The sequence below is a fragment of the Vombatus ursinus genome, unplaced genomic scaffold, assembly GCF_900497805.2.
Source record: "Vombatus ursinus unplaced genomic scaffold, bare-nosed wombat genome assembly UNPS02001419.1, whole genome shotgun sequence".
Lineage (NCBI taxonomy): Eukaryota > Metazoa > Chordata > Mammalia > Diprotodontia > Vombatidae > Vombatus > Vombatus ursinus.
Genome location: NW_020941197.1, coordinates 2,745,310 through 2,759,398, shown reverse-complemented (window position 1 = coordinate 2,759,398; position 14,089 = coordinate 2,745,310). Strand labels below are relative to the sequence as shown.

General features: G+C 34.6%; 1 protein-coding gene across 4 annotated transcripts in view; it reads left to right on the top strand.

Annotated features, from left to right (window-relative positions):
• Positions 1-14,089, top strand: part of CNKSR2 (connector enhancer of kinase suppressor of Ras 2) — a 334,822-nt gene that overhangs the window by 243,549 nt on the left and 77,184 nt on the right. For all 4 annotated transcript variants that reach the window (XM_027868521.1, XM_027868512.1, XM_027868505.1 and 1 more), the window contains 2 exons: positions 9,465-9,513; positions 10,312-10,484. In XM_027868521.1, coding sequence (XP_027724322.1) covers positions 9,465-9,513; positions 10,312-10,484 — 222 coding nt within the window. The remainder of the gene's footprint in view (positions 1-9,464; positions 9,514-10,311; positions 10,485-14,089) is intronic.

Sequence of the window (14,089 nt, the reverse complement as noted above, 5' to 3'; positions counted from 1 at the left end):
CTCACTTGGAATGGGCAGGTAGCACTTTCCAGTCAATGAAAAGTCAGGTTACATTTGCTGCCAAACTTTCAGAGTAAGCATGTAACACACTGTTCCTGGAAGGCTTGATACACAATGCCCTACCACTGCTCAGAGATAATCTAGCATGTACTGTCAAAACATATGTCAGGACATCCCAGTCTCCTCAGGGGCTCAGCGTAACATTATGGAACCATATGGTGCCTATTTCAGTGCTAGGATATTCAAAGGCAACGGAATGTAGGATGAGAAGCCTTGATATAGTAATTTAAAGGGATATATTGGGGCATATTTATAAAAAAAAAGAGTGCATTTTATGTGCCATAACATGTTTCAGATCTCTTAAATAAATATTTTTTGATTTGAGATTTTTTTCTCCTCCAGCTACTTTGCCTTGCACATACACACACACACACACACACACACACACGCGCACACACACACAATACCTCTCCTCCATCACCACCCTGATTTGCCCAGATTTAGCATTCTTTGGATCATGCCAAAATATGGAATCTAGAAAAATGCTTCCCTTTAAGCTGCTTAATCAGATAATTTCTTCTCTACTCAGAAAATGGAAGGAGGAATGAGGTATCTTTGTCTCTAGTGCTTGAATAGTGCTTAGCAATTTTTCTTATCAATAAAGCAATAGATTTTTTTAGTCACTGAAGAATCTAAGCATTTTGCAGAAAATTAAAGTGAGAAAAAGATGCTTCATGGCAACAAGAGAGAGCAATCTGACTGCATTTTTTTCTTTAAACTTTGGCCACTTACAATTTGAGAAGAATGTATTATGGGTAGAGCTTTCAAAATGAAACCTAAGAAATTGATGATTTCTTCCAAAATTGAAATAAACACTTCCAAAACATTCAGGAAAAAGAATGACCTAAATTACCCTCCCTATCTCCTGCCTTTCCCATATAAAAAGTGTTGTGGGATGAGGGTGGCGTTGGAGGGACGGGAGAATTGAACAGAACATCTGTGAACAAAAATGAGAAGACAAATGGTCTTTTCAGACAAAGGTCTGAAAAAGCATCTTTTATAGCCAGTCAAACAGAATGCTAGTGCATGCATCACCATGGTCAAGAAGATTACCAACAATGCTTCCATAATGGTCCTTTATTTTAACACATTCTATTTTTGTACATGGAATTATGAATTCAACACATCCATTCAGAGTTCATCATGTAACTATTTGCATAAATATCTTTTGATGCAGATTTAATACACTTTTACCAGCCACATCCTGAATTTAAATTTGAACTATAAAATACAATAAAGCAATCTCAGGATCAAGATTGTTAACAGGGTTGGATAAAGAAATGTACATTTAAGCATACCAAAAAGGATTTAGCTCATTAGGAAATGGAACATTTAGTAAAATTAAGCATACTTATTGCTGGCAAAGAAGCAACTCACATTCCAGGAAAGGGTTTCCTCTGTTTTGAAACAATCAGCTGATTTGTACATATTAGCCCCATAATCCTCCAGGTGCTTTAATGAATGTTCCGAGGGACTAGAGCTTGTAGAGAATTGGTGGAGAGATAATCAACTCCAAAGTAGTTTGGACTAGACTAAAAAAACAAGAAAAAAGAATGTAACAAGATTAAAATAAATGTTATGGATGATGGCATTCAGGGGGTAAATTGAATATATTTCTTTATGAGGAAGGCTTTTACATATCATCTAAATAAGTACACGCACTTTATAGGTTCTCAATGACCTATACTATCACCATTTCCCACAGAATTTTTTTCTTTTTTTAATTCAATTTTATTTTATTTTCAGTTCCAAATTCTCTCCCTCTCTTCTTCCCCTCGCTGACTCATTGAGAAAGCAAAATAAAATAAAACCATTAAAATAATATATAGTCATACAAAACAATTTTCTGCATTAGCCATGTTCCAAAGAAAGAAAGAAGGAAAGGAGTAGTAGAAAATATGCTTTAATTTGCACTCAGTTTATCAGTTTTCTCTCTCTGGTGGTAAAGAGTATGTTTTATCATTAAGACCTTAGAATTGTTATTGGTCATTGTGTTAATCAGAGTTACTAAGTCTTTCAAAGTTAATTATCTTTACAATATTGCTATTACTATATAAATTGTCCTCCCAATTTTGCTCACTTTATTCTGTATGAGTTCATTCAATTCTTCCCAGAATTTTTTAAAATCATACCCCTTATCATTTCTTACAGCACACTAGTATTCTATTGCATTTACATATTGTAACTTGTTCAGCCAATCCCCAGTTGATACGCATCACCTTGGTTTTCAATTTTTGCCAGCACAAAAAGAGTTGCTATAAATATTCTTGTACATATGAGACCTTTTCTACTTTCTTTATCACTGGGTCAAAGAATATGCACAGTTTAATAACATTTTGGGGCATAGTTCCAAAATGTTCTTCAAAACAACATATGTACCTATTTTGGTTTGACCCAAATTAGTGTATCTCTTTTCCCATATCCCTTGCAGTATTTGTTATTTTCCTTTTCACCATGTAAGCCAATCTGATGTCTAAGAAAGAAAGAAATAGTGAAGTGGTACCTCAGAGTTGTCATTTCCTACAGGATGTTAACAACTATAAAGGAATCACCACCATATAAAGCCAAAAGAGTATAGAAATTTCCTCAGCCAAAAAAGAGACATATTATAAAAGACCAATAGCAATTTAGAATGTAAACTCATTCACAAAATATTACAGAGCTCAATAATCTAAGAATGAGGCATCTGGGTAGCACAGTGGGTAGAGTGCTGGGCCTGAAGTCAAGAAGACTCATCTTCCTGAGCTCAAATCTGGCTTCACACCTACTAGCTTTGTAACCCTGTCAAGTCACTTAATCCTGTTTGCCTCAATTTCCTCATCTGTAAAATGAGCTGGAGAATGAAACGGCAAATCACCCCAGTATCTTTGCCAAGAAAACCCCAAATGGGATCATCAAGAGTCAAACATGACTGAACAATAACAACAAAAAAATAGTCTAAGATTACTTGTTGTTAACTTATAAAGTTGTGAAGAGTAGAGAGAAAACAAAGTCTTTGGAAAACTTGGTGTGAGACCCAACCAAGCCTGATACTTCCAAGAGCATTTTTAGATAAAATTAGAAAGAGGACAAAAAAGGGAGGGGAAAAGGAGCAAATTTGTCAGCATTTCCATACCAAACACATTTCACCATTGTGGAACTGCCATATTTAGGCCATAAGATCTCTATCTGTGCACACACATGAAAGTAGATGTGGAAATAGAACCAAAGAAGACAAAGTCGCAAAGAGCATCTGCACCAAACCAAGAACACACAGAAGAACCCCAAGCTGAAAGTGAAAAAATTTTTTAACATACCTGGGGGGAAAATGCACAATCTCAGAATGAGAAACACAGAATTTTTAAAGTTGGAAAGGCCCTTAGCACCCGTCTGATTCAAACCACAATTGAAAGCTAAACCCGTACGATATACCAAACAAGTGGTCGTCCAGGATCTGATGGAAAATGGGACTGTGGGAGAACTCACTGACTCTTAAGACAGCCCATTCCCACCTTCAAACACCTTTAATTGTTAGAAAATTGTTGCTTTTTCCTGGCAAACTTAAATTTTCCTCTTTCAAACTTTTATTTATTGTTCCTGGTTCTACCCTCTTGGATGAAATAGACCAAGTCTAATACCTTTCCACACAGTAGCTCAAATACTTGAAAATTGCTGTCTTCTCTTCTCCTGGCTAAACATTCCCAATACCTTCAACCAATATACATATAACATGAAGCTGAGGTCCTTGTGGTTGCCCTCCTAGATATTCTCTACCTCTCCTTGACAGTCCTTCCTAAACTATGGCACCCAAACCTGAACAAAATACTCCTGCAGTTACTACTCCAAGACAAAGTGCAGAGGCACCATCACCTCCTCTTTCTTGGAAGCCATGTTTTTCAATGCAGCCCAAGATCACATTAGTATTCTTACTTGCCACATTACATTGCTTATTTATACTGAGTTTGTGGTCTATTAAGACCTCCATATCATTTTTAGACAAATTGCTGTTTAATCATGCCTTCCCCCATTCTTTACTATAGGTTGATTTTTTAACTCATTTAAGATAATATTTTATCTTATTGATTTTAATTTTATTAGATTCAACACAATACTCTAGCCTGCCAAGGATGCTGAATCTGCCATTCACTGTGCTAGCTATCCCCATTCCTAATTTAATATCATCTTCAAAACTCTGCCTATTAAAGAATTAAGTGATCATTAATGCAAGCCAAGAAGTTATTGACTACTCAGCTTTTAGCAGAGAGCTCACTCTAGCAGGTGTATGGAGAATTGAAGTCCCCCATGAATGTGATCTATTTCCAAAATTCCTCACCTGTATCTTCTTTCTGTCCAGAAATGACTGGAAAAGAAATAAGCATGAAAAATGAAAAAGCAATCAAGATGAGACATCAATAACTGCTGAACCATATGACTACTTTCTCCTTTCTATGGAATATTTTTGAAAATGATCTATACATTTCCTGAGGGTATCCTTGATGAAACTCTAAGAAGGAAACAGACAGACTTTCAGAAACAGTATTCTATGGCAGACCATATATCCACAATTACAAATCGAATGAAAGGTTTAAAGAATATGATATCTTGCTATGTTTTTGTTTGTTAATAACAAGAAGGCATTTAGCTGAACATAACAAATTTTAGTTTTAAGAGTTCTCCTCCAGCAAGGTTTTTTCCCCCATCTATCACCTACACCTTAAGGACCATAGGAATTTTCCATCTGATTTATAGCCAAAACTTTCCATGGTTTTTTGTATCCTCATTCGAATGTGAGTCCTTGAAAGCAAGGACTGTCTTGTTTTTCTATTTATATTTTTAATATTTAGTACAGCATTTTCTATATAGTAAATAAATAAATGACTTATTCCTGCATTAATTCATGCATATTTTAAGTCCATAAAAGATTCCTTGGTAGTTGCAATCAGACATAAACATTCAATAATACCACTACCATCATGAAAATGTGTCCCTTAGAGAATTCACATGAAAGAGAAATCTCATCAATGTTAAGGTCTTCCAGATATTTCTGATGTTTGCACATAATATCATGCTTATTCTATCAACCTTGAGCCTCCTTAGTGAAAGCTTTAACCATTCCAAATAGAAAATTCTAATTATCCACCTTGGGTGAAAAGATCTAGAATAGATTTTCCCTGGGCTTGCATGGGGATAAGCAGACCCTGCTTTGAGTGAAGGCCTTTTGCTACCAGTTCTCTCTAGGAATACACTGAGGTTCCTGGGTCACACCTATCCCATCCATACCCACTGTGGCTGAAACCTTTCTCTCAGGGCTGTGGTGAGTGACAGATGAAATGACTGAGGAAACAAAGGTTCGAGCTTCCAAGCATTTTGATTTATTAAGTGAGAAGTGGCATAAATATGTTGTGTAGAAGATGTAAGCAAAAGTGGGCCAGCTATGTTTTAGGAGTAAAGGATGATAGATGAACAGCACACATGTTGCACTGGTACTCTTAGAATGCTAACATTGTAGATTTATAAATGAAAGTGACAAATATCATTTAGCTCAACTGCTTCATGTTACATATGGGGAAACTGAGGCCCAGAGCAATCAAATGGCTTGCCTAACATTACACAGGTAGTAAATAGCAGAGCTAGAGTTTTATCCTAGGTCCTCCATCACTGAATCTAGTGTTTTTTTTCTTCTATGCTACATTGGGTCAAGTATTTACATAAATTGAATGAGAATTTTGGGGAGGACATAGACAAGATGGAACCATTGAATGAAGTGAGGACTACCATCTACAATGTTGGAGGGGACACATGTCAATAACATCACTGATCCTTTGAAATATTGACTTATACATACCTGTTCTGTTTAATAATGAATTTACAGTAATGTAACTTTATTTCAGATTTCCTGTCAAGCAGGAGGAAGTTGTATGTACCACACTTCTATTCTGGTGACTTTTCATTAGTATGTCAAGCAGGCAATAATTCAGGCATTTTGAACACTTAGCTCCATTAATGTGCATTTCAAAAAGTAATTTGCTTTTGCAAGGCATATAGTTTTTAAATAATTATTAGAGGCTAAAGGGGATTTTTTCAGTTTTTTTATAAATATATCATGAAAATCAATCATGCATAGAATGTACAATAATAACAATCACTCTTTAAAGTGTCTTTTGCATTCTATATTTGGAGTTAATTCATTCTTATTCATTTCTTTTGAATGTGTTCTCATGAATTCCATTCATTTCTTTTATTGAAGAGAGATAAAGGCATTTAATCTCAGATGAAATGATGCAAAGAAACTAATATAATTGCACAGTCATTGATGAAAAGTGTTGTGTACTAAATTTTCTTTTGTCTAAATAGATGTTTATTCATATAATGCCTAAGGAATAAGAAAATTGTTCCATATTAACATTCTATCTTAGAAGGAATGCAAAAGTAGACATTGTAACATCAATAAATGAAATGATTTCAGGAAAAGAAGGATTGAGAAAAATAAATAATTCAACCAAAAAGATGATTAACTTTACAAAAAATAATTTTTTATCAAACAGTAAGCATTTATTAAGTGCCAACAGTGTGTCAGGCACTATCCTTGATGCTGGGGTATAACAACAAAAGTAAAAATCAGTCTCTGCCCTAAAGGATATCACACACCACTATTTTTCATCATGAAAAGGCTAAGTACAACATGAACATGCATGTATTGTATGTTGGAAAATAATTTTCCTGTGAGGTAAATTATTAAGTTCTGTGAACAAATTATCCAAATCTGAATTATTAAAAATAATTCAAATATATTAAGTATTCATCTTGTGCTTTTTTCTGTGACACAAGCTATTGGATAGAAGAGTATAGTAGGAGGCAAAAAACTTAACCTACTTTACAAGTATGTGGCACTATGATTAATACAAAGAGTTTATAGATTGCTATCCAGTGACACCTATGCTGTTCTTAACTTGGAACAAAACCTGAAATTGGAATTTTGTGTCAAGTTTCAATTTTAATTTTCCCAGAAATGAATTTAAGAATTAGAAAAGAGAGAGGTAAAAAAAGAAAAGCAATCCACAGAAAAAAATATTTTCCTAAAATTAAAATTTAAATCCAAAAAGAAAAAAATAAAGTTATTGTAATGAGATAATGAACATGTATGCAGAATTTTTTTGATGACTGTTCAGTCTATATTCTTTGCCAACTCTTTTCATTTTCTATTCTCCTGCCATTTTTTAATTGTTTCCTGTGAAGACCCACATCAGAAGATAAGCTAGACCAGAGAGTAAAAGTAAAAGATCAGGCCCAGAATGTCTCTATATAATGCGAGAGAATTAACCACTTTCATGGGGGCAAGAGGAGAAATTAGTCAAACCAATTAATTAACAAATTGATGGACTGTGTCAAACAGCTGAGACTAAACAAGTCTATTGTATTAGAGATATATCTTTATTTGCCACTAAAATATTTGAAGGAGATAAAAGTATCTTTTTTGATATAACTATGAAGTGAAATCTTTTATGCCGTGGCTGGCCTTCATGACAGGAATAAACAGAACATGAGAGCATCTTCTGGATCCAACCAATGAATCAATGTTCCATCTGTGGTCTTATCAGACATGTTACAGGATAGCACAGTAGTTAGATTTCATGAGTTAGGTCTTTTAAAAAAAGTTATTCAATTAGGGGATAAATTTTAAAGGAAAACATATCCACTTCTGATTTTCAATATTAAGAAACTTAACTAGGTTATATTAGCTAGGTTATATTAACTAGATTTAAGCCTTTTGGTTGGTAACTTTTCTGTCATTATGCAAAATGGAGAATCAACATTCAGTTTGAAAGATATTTGCCAAACTTTTGAAGAAAAATATGACTTACACCTTCTTCACTGTTTCTCAATTTGCAAAAAAGGTGGTGTAACTTTAGTCTTTAGGACATAGCATTAACTGAGCTCCCTGTCATCTGAAAATCCCTTAAAATCAGGAGAGGTGTGCATTGCCATAGAAACTGACAGCCTGAATAGCTTGTTTTAGTTGAGAATTGTGAAAAGGCAGCTTTCTTGTATGCTGTTGCTTTCATTGGGAAAAGGAATTGTGTTTCAAATAGATAACAATTTTAATAGCTTGCTTTCTAAGCCCTAGATTGAAAAATAAAATAAAATATGTTCCTTTTTATAAGCAATTTAACAATAACTACAAAGACCTATCATTGGATTACATCAATTTTTGAAGTCTGACAGTTCCTCATAAGTCAGTAAAGGGGGAAAAAGAATTAAGGCCAGTGGTCTGCCATTAGGAATACCCTGGAAGGTCAAGAAAACTGTCACTGTGTCTCTGGAAAGCTTTTTTATATCTCTTTTACATACACTCCTTGTCAATGGGATAATTTTAAAGGCAACTGGAAGATTTGTTACTTAAAGGAAATTTACCCAAATCTTTTTTGAGCATTAAAGAATTTTTTGATAATTAGAATTATTGTGATCTAGTTTATCTGTTTTGTAAGCCCACTTGGCCATATAGTGAGTTCTCACAGAGGAAGGTAGTCCTGTTCAATGTTGTCTGTGGTCCAAATAGCACAGGAAGAGATAAGTGCTATATGCAGACCTACAGTCTAGGCAAAAAAGACTTGAGTTGACCAATCTTTAAGTTCAAAACCTTCTGAGGACTAATAAAAGTTGACCACTCTTTAAGTTCAAAACCTTCTGAGAACTAATAAAGAGCCCAAGTCGTACCCACCTTTCTATTAATAAATGGACTTGGATTTTTTTGGATTGCTCACTTCAAAAAGAAAAGGGAAACACCACAGCATAGTGGATAGATTACTGTCCTGGAAACCAGGAAGCCCTGGCTTCAAGGCCTACCTCTGACACATACCAGCTGTGTGATCCAGGACAAGTTACTTACACACCAAATAACTGGATCACTTGGATTTGTTTCCATTTACTTATACTCTCATTGGTCTAGTCAACTCTATCTGCAATTTTTAGCATCAATTTACCTATAAAAAGGACAAAAATTTAGCCTATCTCTCCTGATAATAACTTGTATTTCTCTAGAATACTAAAGATTTCCAAAGATCTCACCTCACAAAAACCCTGTGAGGTGGTTATTCCAAGTTATATGCTATTTTTGTGATAAACCAATTGAAGCTTAGAAATGTGAAATGAGATGGCCATAATAAGTGACAGAGGCAAGACCTCAACCTAGGGCTCCAGACACTCTGTGTAATAGGCCACCTTGCTACTGCCTTATCTTCCTAGGAAAATGAATAAGAAAGCCAAACACCACAAGCAACCTTATTTTGGAAGCTTTTGGTGGAGAAGTACAAGGTTTAAGTATTACCTTGTAGATTTAAATATCCTTGTTAAGTAGAACAACCCTGGAGTGCAGAACAGTGTCCACTAATTCTGTATTCACCATTATTTCATGTCTTTGATTCTAGACATTTCAGCAGTCGTCTCTACAACATAAATCAAAGAAGAAAAACAAAGGTAAGAAATGAAAATTACACATAAATCCTCACTCTCAGTATCTACTGAGTACCTATGTTGTGCATGACTCTCTATACTGAGCATTATAATTACGATGCTGTGGTTGTTGTCATTCGGTTATTTAGTCATGTCTGACTCTTCATTACACCATGGACTATAGCATGCCAGGCCCTTTTATGCTCTACTGTCTCCCAGTTCTACTGTGGTAGAATTTAAATGCTGTCATTGTATAACAAATTAGTCTTTCTAATTTAGTCAGAGGTTTTCTTTTAAATTCTGTTCTCTTATATTTAAGGAATAGAAAGATTTGCAAAAATAGGACCTAGGCTCAGAACCACCTCTGCCACCTGTGTGACCTTCCTGGGCTCAGTTTCTCCATGTGTAAAATGAAGATGTTATGCTAGATGGCCTCTGAAGCCCCTTTCAGCTCCTAAATTATGATCTTATGACTCTAGTTAACACAGCCACCAGTGGGAAAAAAAAGCTACCTATCAATCAACAAGCATTTATTATTAAGGTGCTGTCCTAGATTCTGGAATGCCTGTTACTTTCATCAGAATTTATGGTTTCATAATCCAGAGCATAGATGGGATAGCAAATTCCTTACTAAACTAAGATTCCATTAGAGATGAAAGAGAGCTGAAAGGTATTCATAGGTGTGTGGCCTATGTATAAACAAAAAATATCCAACTAAGGGCATTCATTTGTCCTGTTGTACCTTTTTGTGATATGTAGGTTTCTCTCACAATTTCATAATGAACAATTTTTAAAAGTAGTTTCATCCATTGATATCTTTAGGTCCAATTGCAGGCAAGAGCAAACGACGAATTTCTTGTAAAGACCTTGGCCGTGGAGACTGTGAGGGCTGGCTTTGGAAAAAGAAAGATGCCAAAAGCTATTTTTCACAGAAATGGAAGAAATATTGGTTTGTTTTAAAGGATACATCCCTGTATTGGTATATTAATGAAGAGGTAAGCTATAAACACATTTTTTCTAGTGTGTTTAGTGCTCTTAGGAAAATATCCAAAACATACAATATATTTTAAAGCATGTAATCACATGAAGACCATTTCATAAGACTAATGTTAGCCATCTTTCCACCTGCACTCTTTAACTAGGCATTTTTGTGGGTTCTAAGATGATATTTGCTTAAATTATTTTAATACATCAACTAAATCTCCTTGAGTACAATGAAACATAATGGCACATTCTCTAAATATAACTAAAAATATCAAGCTAACTCAAGCAGAAGCCTGACTAAAAGTATTATTATTCATGGAAATATGAGACCATATTAAAAATTGTTTGCCTTTGCTCAAGGTCTTGTTTGCTTTTTTTGGAATTTTTATTTGGAATTTTGAATATCTGGATCCCTTGGATTCATTTCATTGCATCAAAAAAGTTGCTATTGGAAATCTATAAGAAGCTATATTTGCTTGGTCTAATATTCTGCTTGATTGAGAGGAATGGAACAAACACAAAATTTTAGAATCATAGAATCTTAATGTTGAAGTTATCAATAGTCAATTGGCAAGCATGTATTATGCCAGGCACTCTCCTAGGTGCCAGGGATGTAAAGGCAAAGTTGGAAGGGATCTGCATCATTTTTTTTTTATTTTGTAGCTTAGGTATGCAATTCTTCAGGATTCATTTTAACAATACAGTCTTTACTAGTCCCATACTTGGCATTAATGTTTTGCTGGGATAAAAATGTCCTTCTAACCACTTATTTACAAATGCCACCTTCTGGAATTACACCAAAGTATGGTATTCTACATTCTCATGAAACTGCTCCACTAGCCAGGATGAGGACTATCTTTCTTTAAGTGTTTCTCAGTCTCTACAGTGGCCTTTACTCTTCTGCCATGGTCATATACCTGTTTATAATTTTAGGTGGCATTTCTCCTAAGTGAAATAATTATGTCAATGAATTTCATTTGCATTATTTGTTTTACCAAATAACAAAATGTTTGTTACCTTGGCTAGGTCAATTGTTATGGCTCTTGTGGTCATTACCTTCTAAAAATCCTTAGGTTTTTATATCAATGACAATAATTTTAATTATTGCAATATTGTTAATCCATTGACCAGGTCATGATTGGGAGCTAATTATCAGTTTATAATTTAACAATGTGATAATTTTATAATTGCATCATGTAATAAATATTGGGGCAGCTAGGTGGTACAGTGGATAGAATGCTGGTCCTGGAGTCAGGAAGATTCATCTTCCTGAGTTCAAATCTGGCCTAAGACACTTACTAGCTGTGTGACCATGGGCAAGTTACCTAACTCTGTTTGCCTCAATTTCTTCATCTGTAAAATGAGCTGGAGAAGGAAATGGCAAACCACTCCAGTATCTTTGCCAAGAAAAACCCAAAGGGGGTCACAAGGAGTCAGAAATGATTGAAAAAAATGAATGAGCAACAACAATAAATATTACTATATATACAACTAAACTGGACAATTCTTAGTACCCTAAACACAACTGTGTTCTTACCATTCCATCCCCTTTATTTGAACTATTTTCTACATCCTCCCCCTGGCCAAATAATTTTTCCTCGTGCTGGGAGCTCTCCCAATTTTAATATCAATAATGACTTTCCCTGTCAAACTGAATTATAACACTGTCTTGCTAATCTCTAATCCCTCATATCAAATAAGTACTATATATATATATATATTAGCTACCTATGTTAGTGTACAGCCCACTTACTAAGGTCCTTCAATCATTCAATCCAGAAATATTTATTAAACATACCATCTGCCATGCTCCAGGGACTGTGTAAGTCCCTGAGGATGCAAATGCAAAAATGAGATGGTCCCTGCTCCTAAGGAGCTTGCATTCTACTCTCTTAAGTTTGGGACAATGGTTCATCAAAGCTTTGTATCGCCTCTGCTTGCAGGACAATGCTCAGCAAAAAATAAGCAGTTAATAAATTTTTGTGTTATCTCTATTTGTATAATCCACAGAAGTCATCCCTATTATTTTTGTTTTGTTATTCATCACACATTTTCCTTTGTTATATACTTTTGATAATTTGTATGTGCATTTCTATGCAGCAAATACACTATCCTAGACCACTACAAGAGAACCTTAATTTCAGTAAATAACACACTTTGTTTTTAGCTATAAATTAGCCATAATTTTTTCTTCATTAAGATGATCTGGAAGGAATGGTAAGAAACACTTCAGTGTCTATGTTTTAATTTGCTATTAGACAACTTATCAATAAATCTACTGCTTCTAAATTACATATCATCTTTCTTAATGTTAGCATTATATAATTGTAAACATTCTTACCTATCAGTTTCTAAAAGTTATAATTGACTAGTTATATTATCAGTGGTGAATTAACAGCTCTTCAAAATGAGCTTGGGAAGTAAATGAGTAAGTCAAATTTATATTCCAAGCCATACTAACTCCTAATAGTTCTTTTTGTTTGGAAATAACAACAAAGATAAGAATAATAATAGCATTTATGTAGTACTTTAAAGTTTGCAAGGTGCTTGCTGTATATTATCTCTTTTGACCTTTACAACATCCCTAAGAGGTTAAGTGACTGCCCAGTCATACAGCTAGAAAGTGTCTGAGGCAAAATTCAAATTCAGACCCTAACTACAAGTCCAGTACCCTATAACCAGGACTCTTGCATCACCTAATAAATAAAAATGTAAAACTTAGGGTCGGGAAGACCTGAGCTCGAGTCCCACTTCAGATAGTTGCTACCTGTGTGTAACCCTGGGCAAAGTGACTTAACCTCTAAACCTCAATTTCCTCATTGATAAAATGGAGGTAATGATAGCACCTAATCCATAGGATTGTTGTGAGGATAAAACAAAACAACAAATGTAGAACACTATACAAATCTAAAATTATAATACCAATTAACATATTGTTATAGGAGAAAAAGGGCAGTCAGGTGGAGCAGTGGATAGAGCAGTGGAATCAGGAGGACCTGAGTTCAGTTTCAGACTCTCTAGTTGTATAACCCTGGGCAAGTCACTTAAGCTTATTTGCCTCAGTTTCCTCATCTTTAAAATTCACTGGAGAGGGAAATGGCAAACTATGCTAGTATCTCTGCCAAGAAAACCCAAAGTGGAGTCACAGAGAGTCAGAAACAACTGAGCAACAAATAGGAAAAATGTCACAGTAAATTAGGTGGCAGATAATGCTCAAATTTTCATTCATTCATTCAAAAACTATTCAGTAAAAATCTACTATATGCATTTGTATGTGAATTTAAAATGAAAGCATCAAGTTGGATAGGCCATAGAATTAAAATGTCTTCAAATCTGGGAAAGGAACCATGCATTTATTCCCTAAATGAGTAACATTGAAAAAAATAAATATTGTAAAGAATTAAGAAAATATTTTGATGAAAATGTTTGGACAATGTTCTCACATTGCCCTTTTCAATTACATACTCCCATAGAGCAATTATTGTCAATAGAATCAATTTTTGTTGCAAAGAACAACATAGATTCGAAAACCAGAAGAAATCTTAGAAATCATTCAGAGATCAGAAAATAGAGAAGAGAAGAGAAGAGAAGAGAAGAGAAGAGAAGAGAAGAGAAG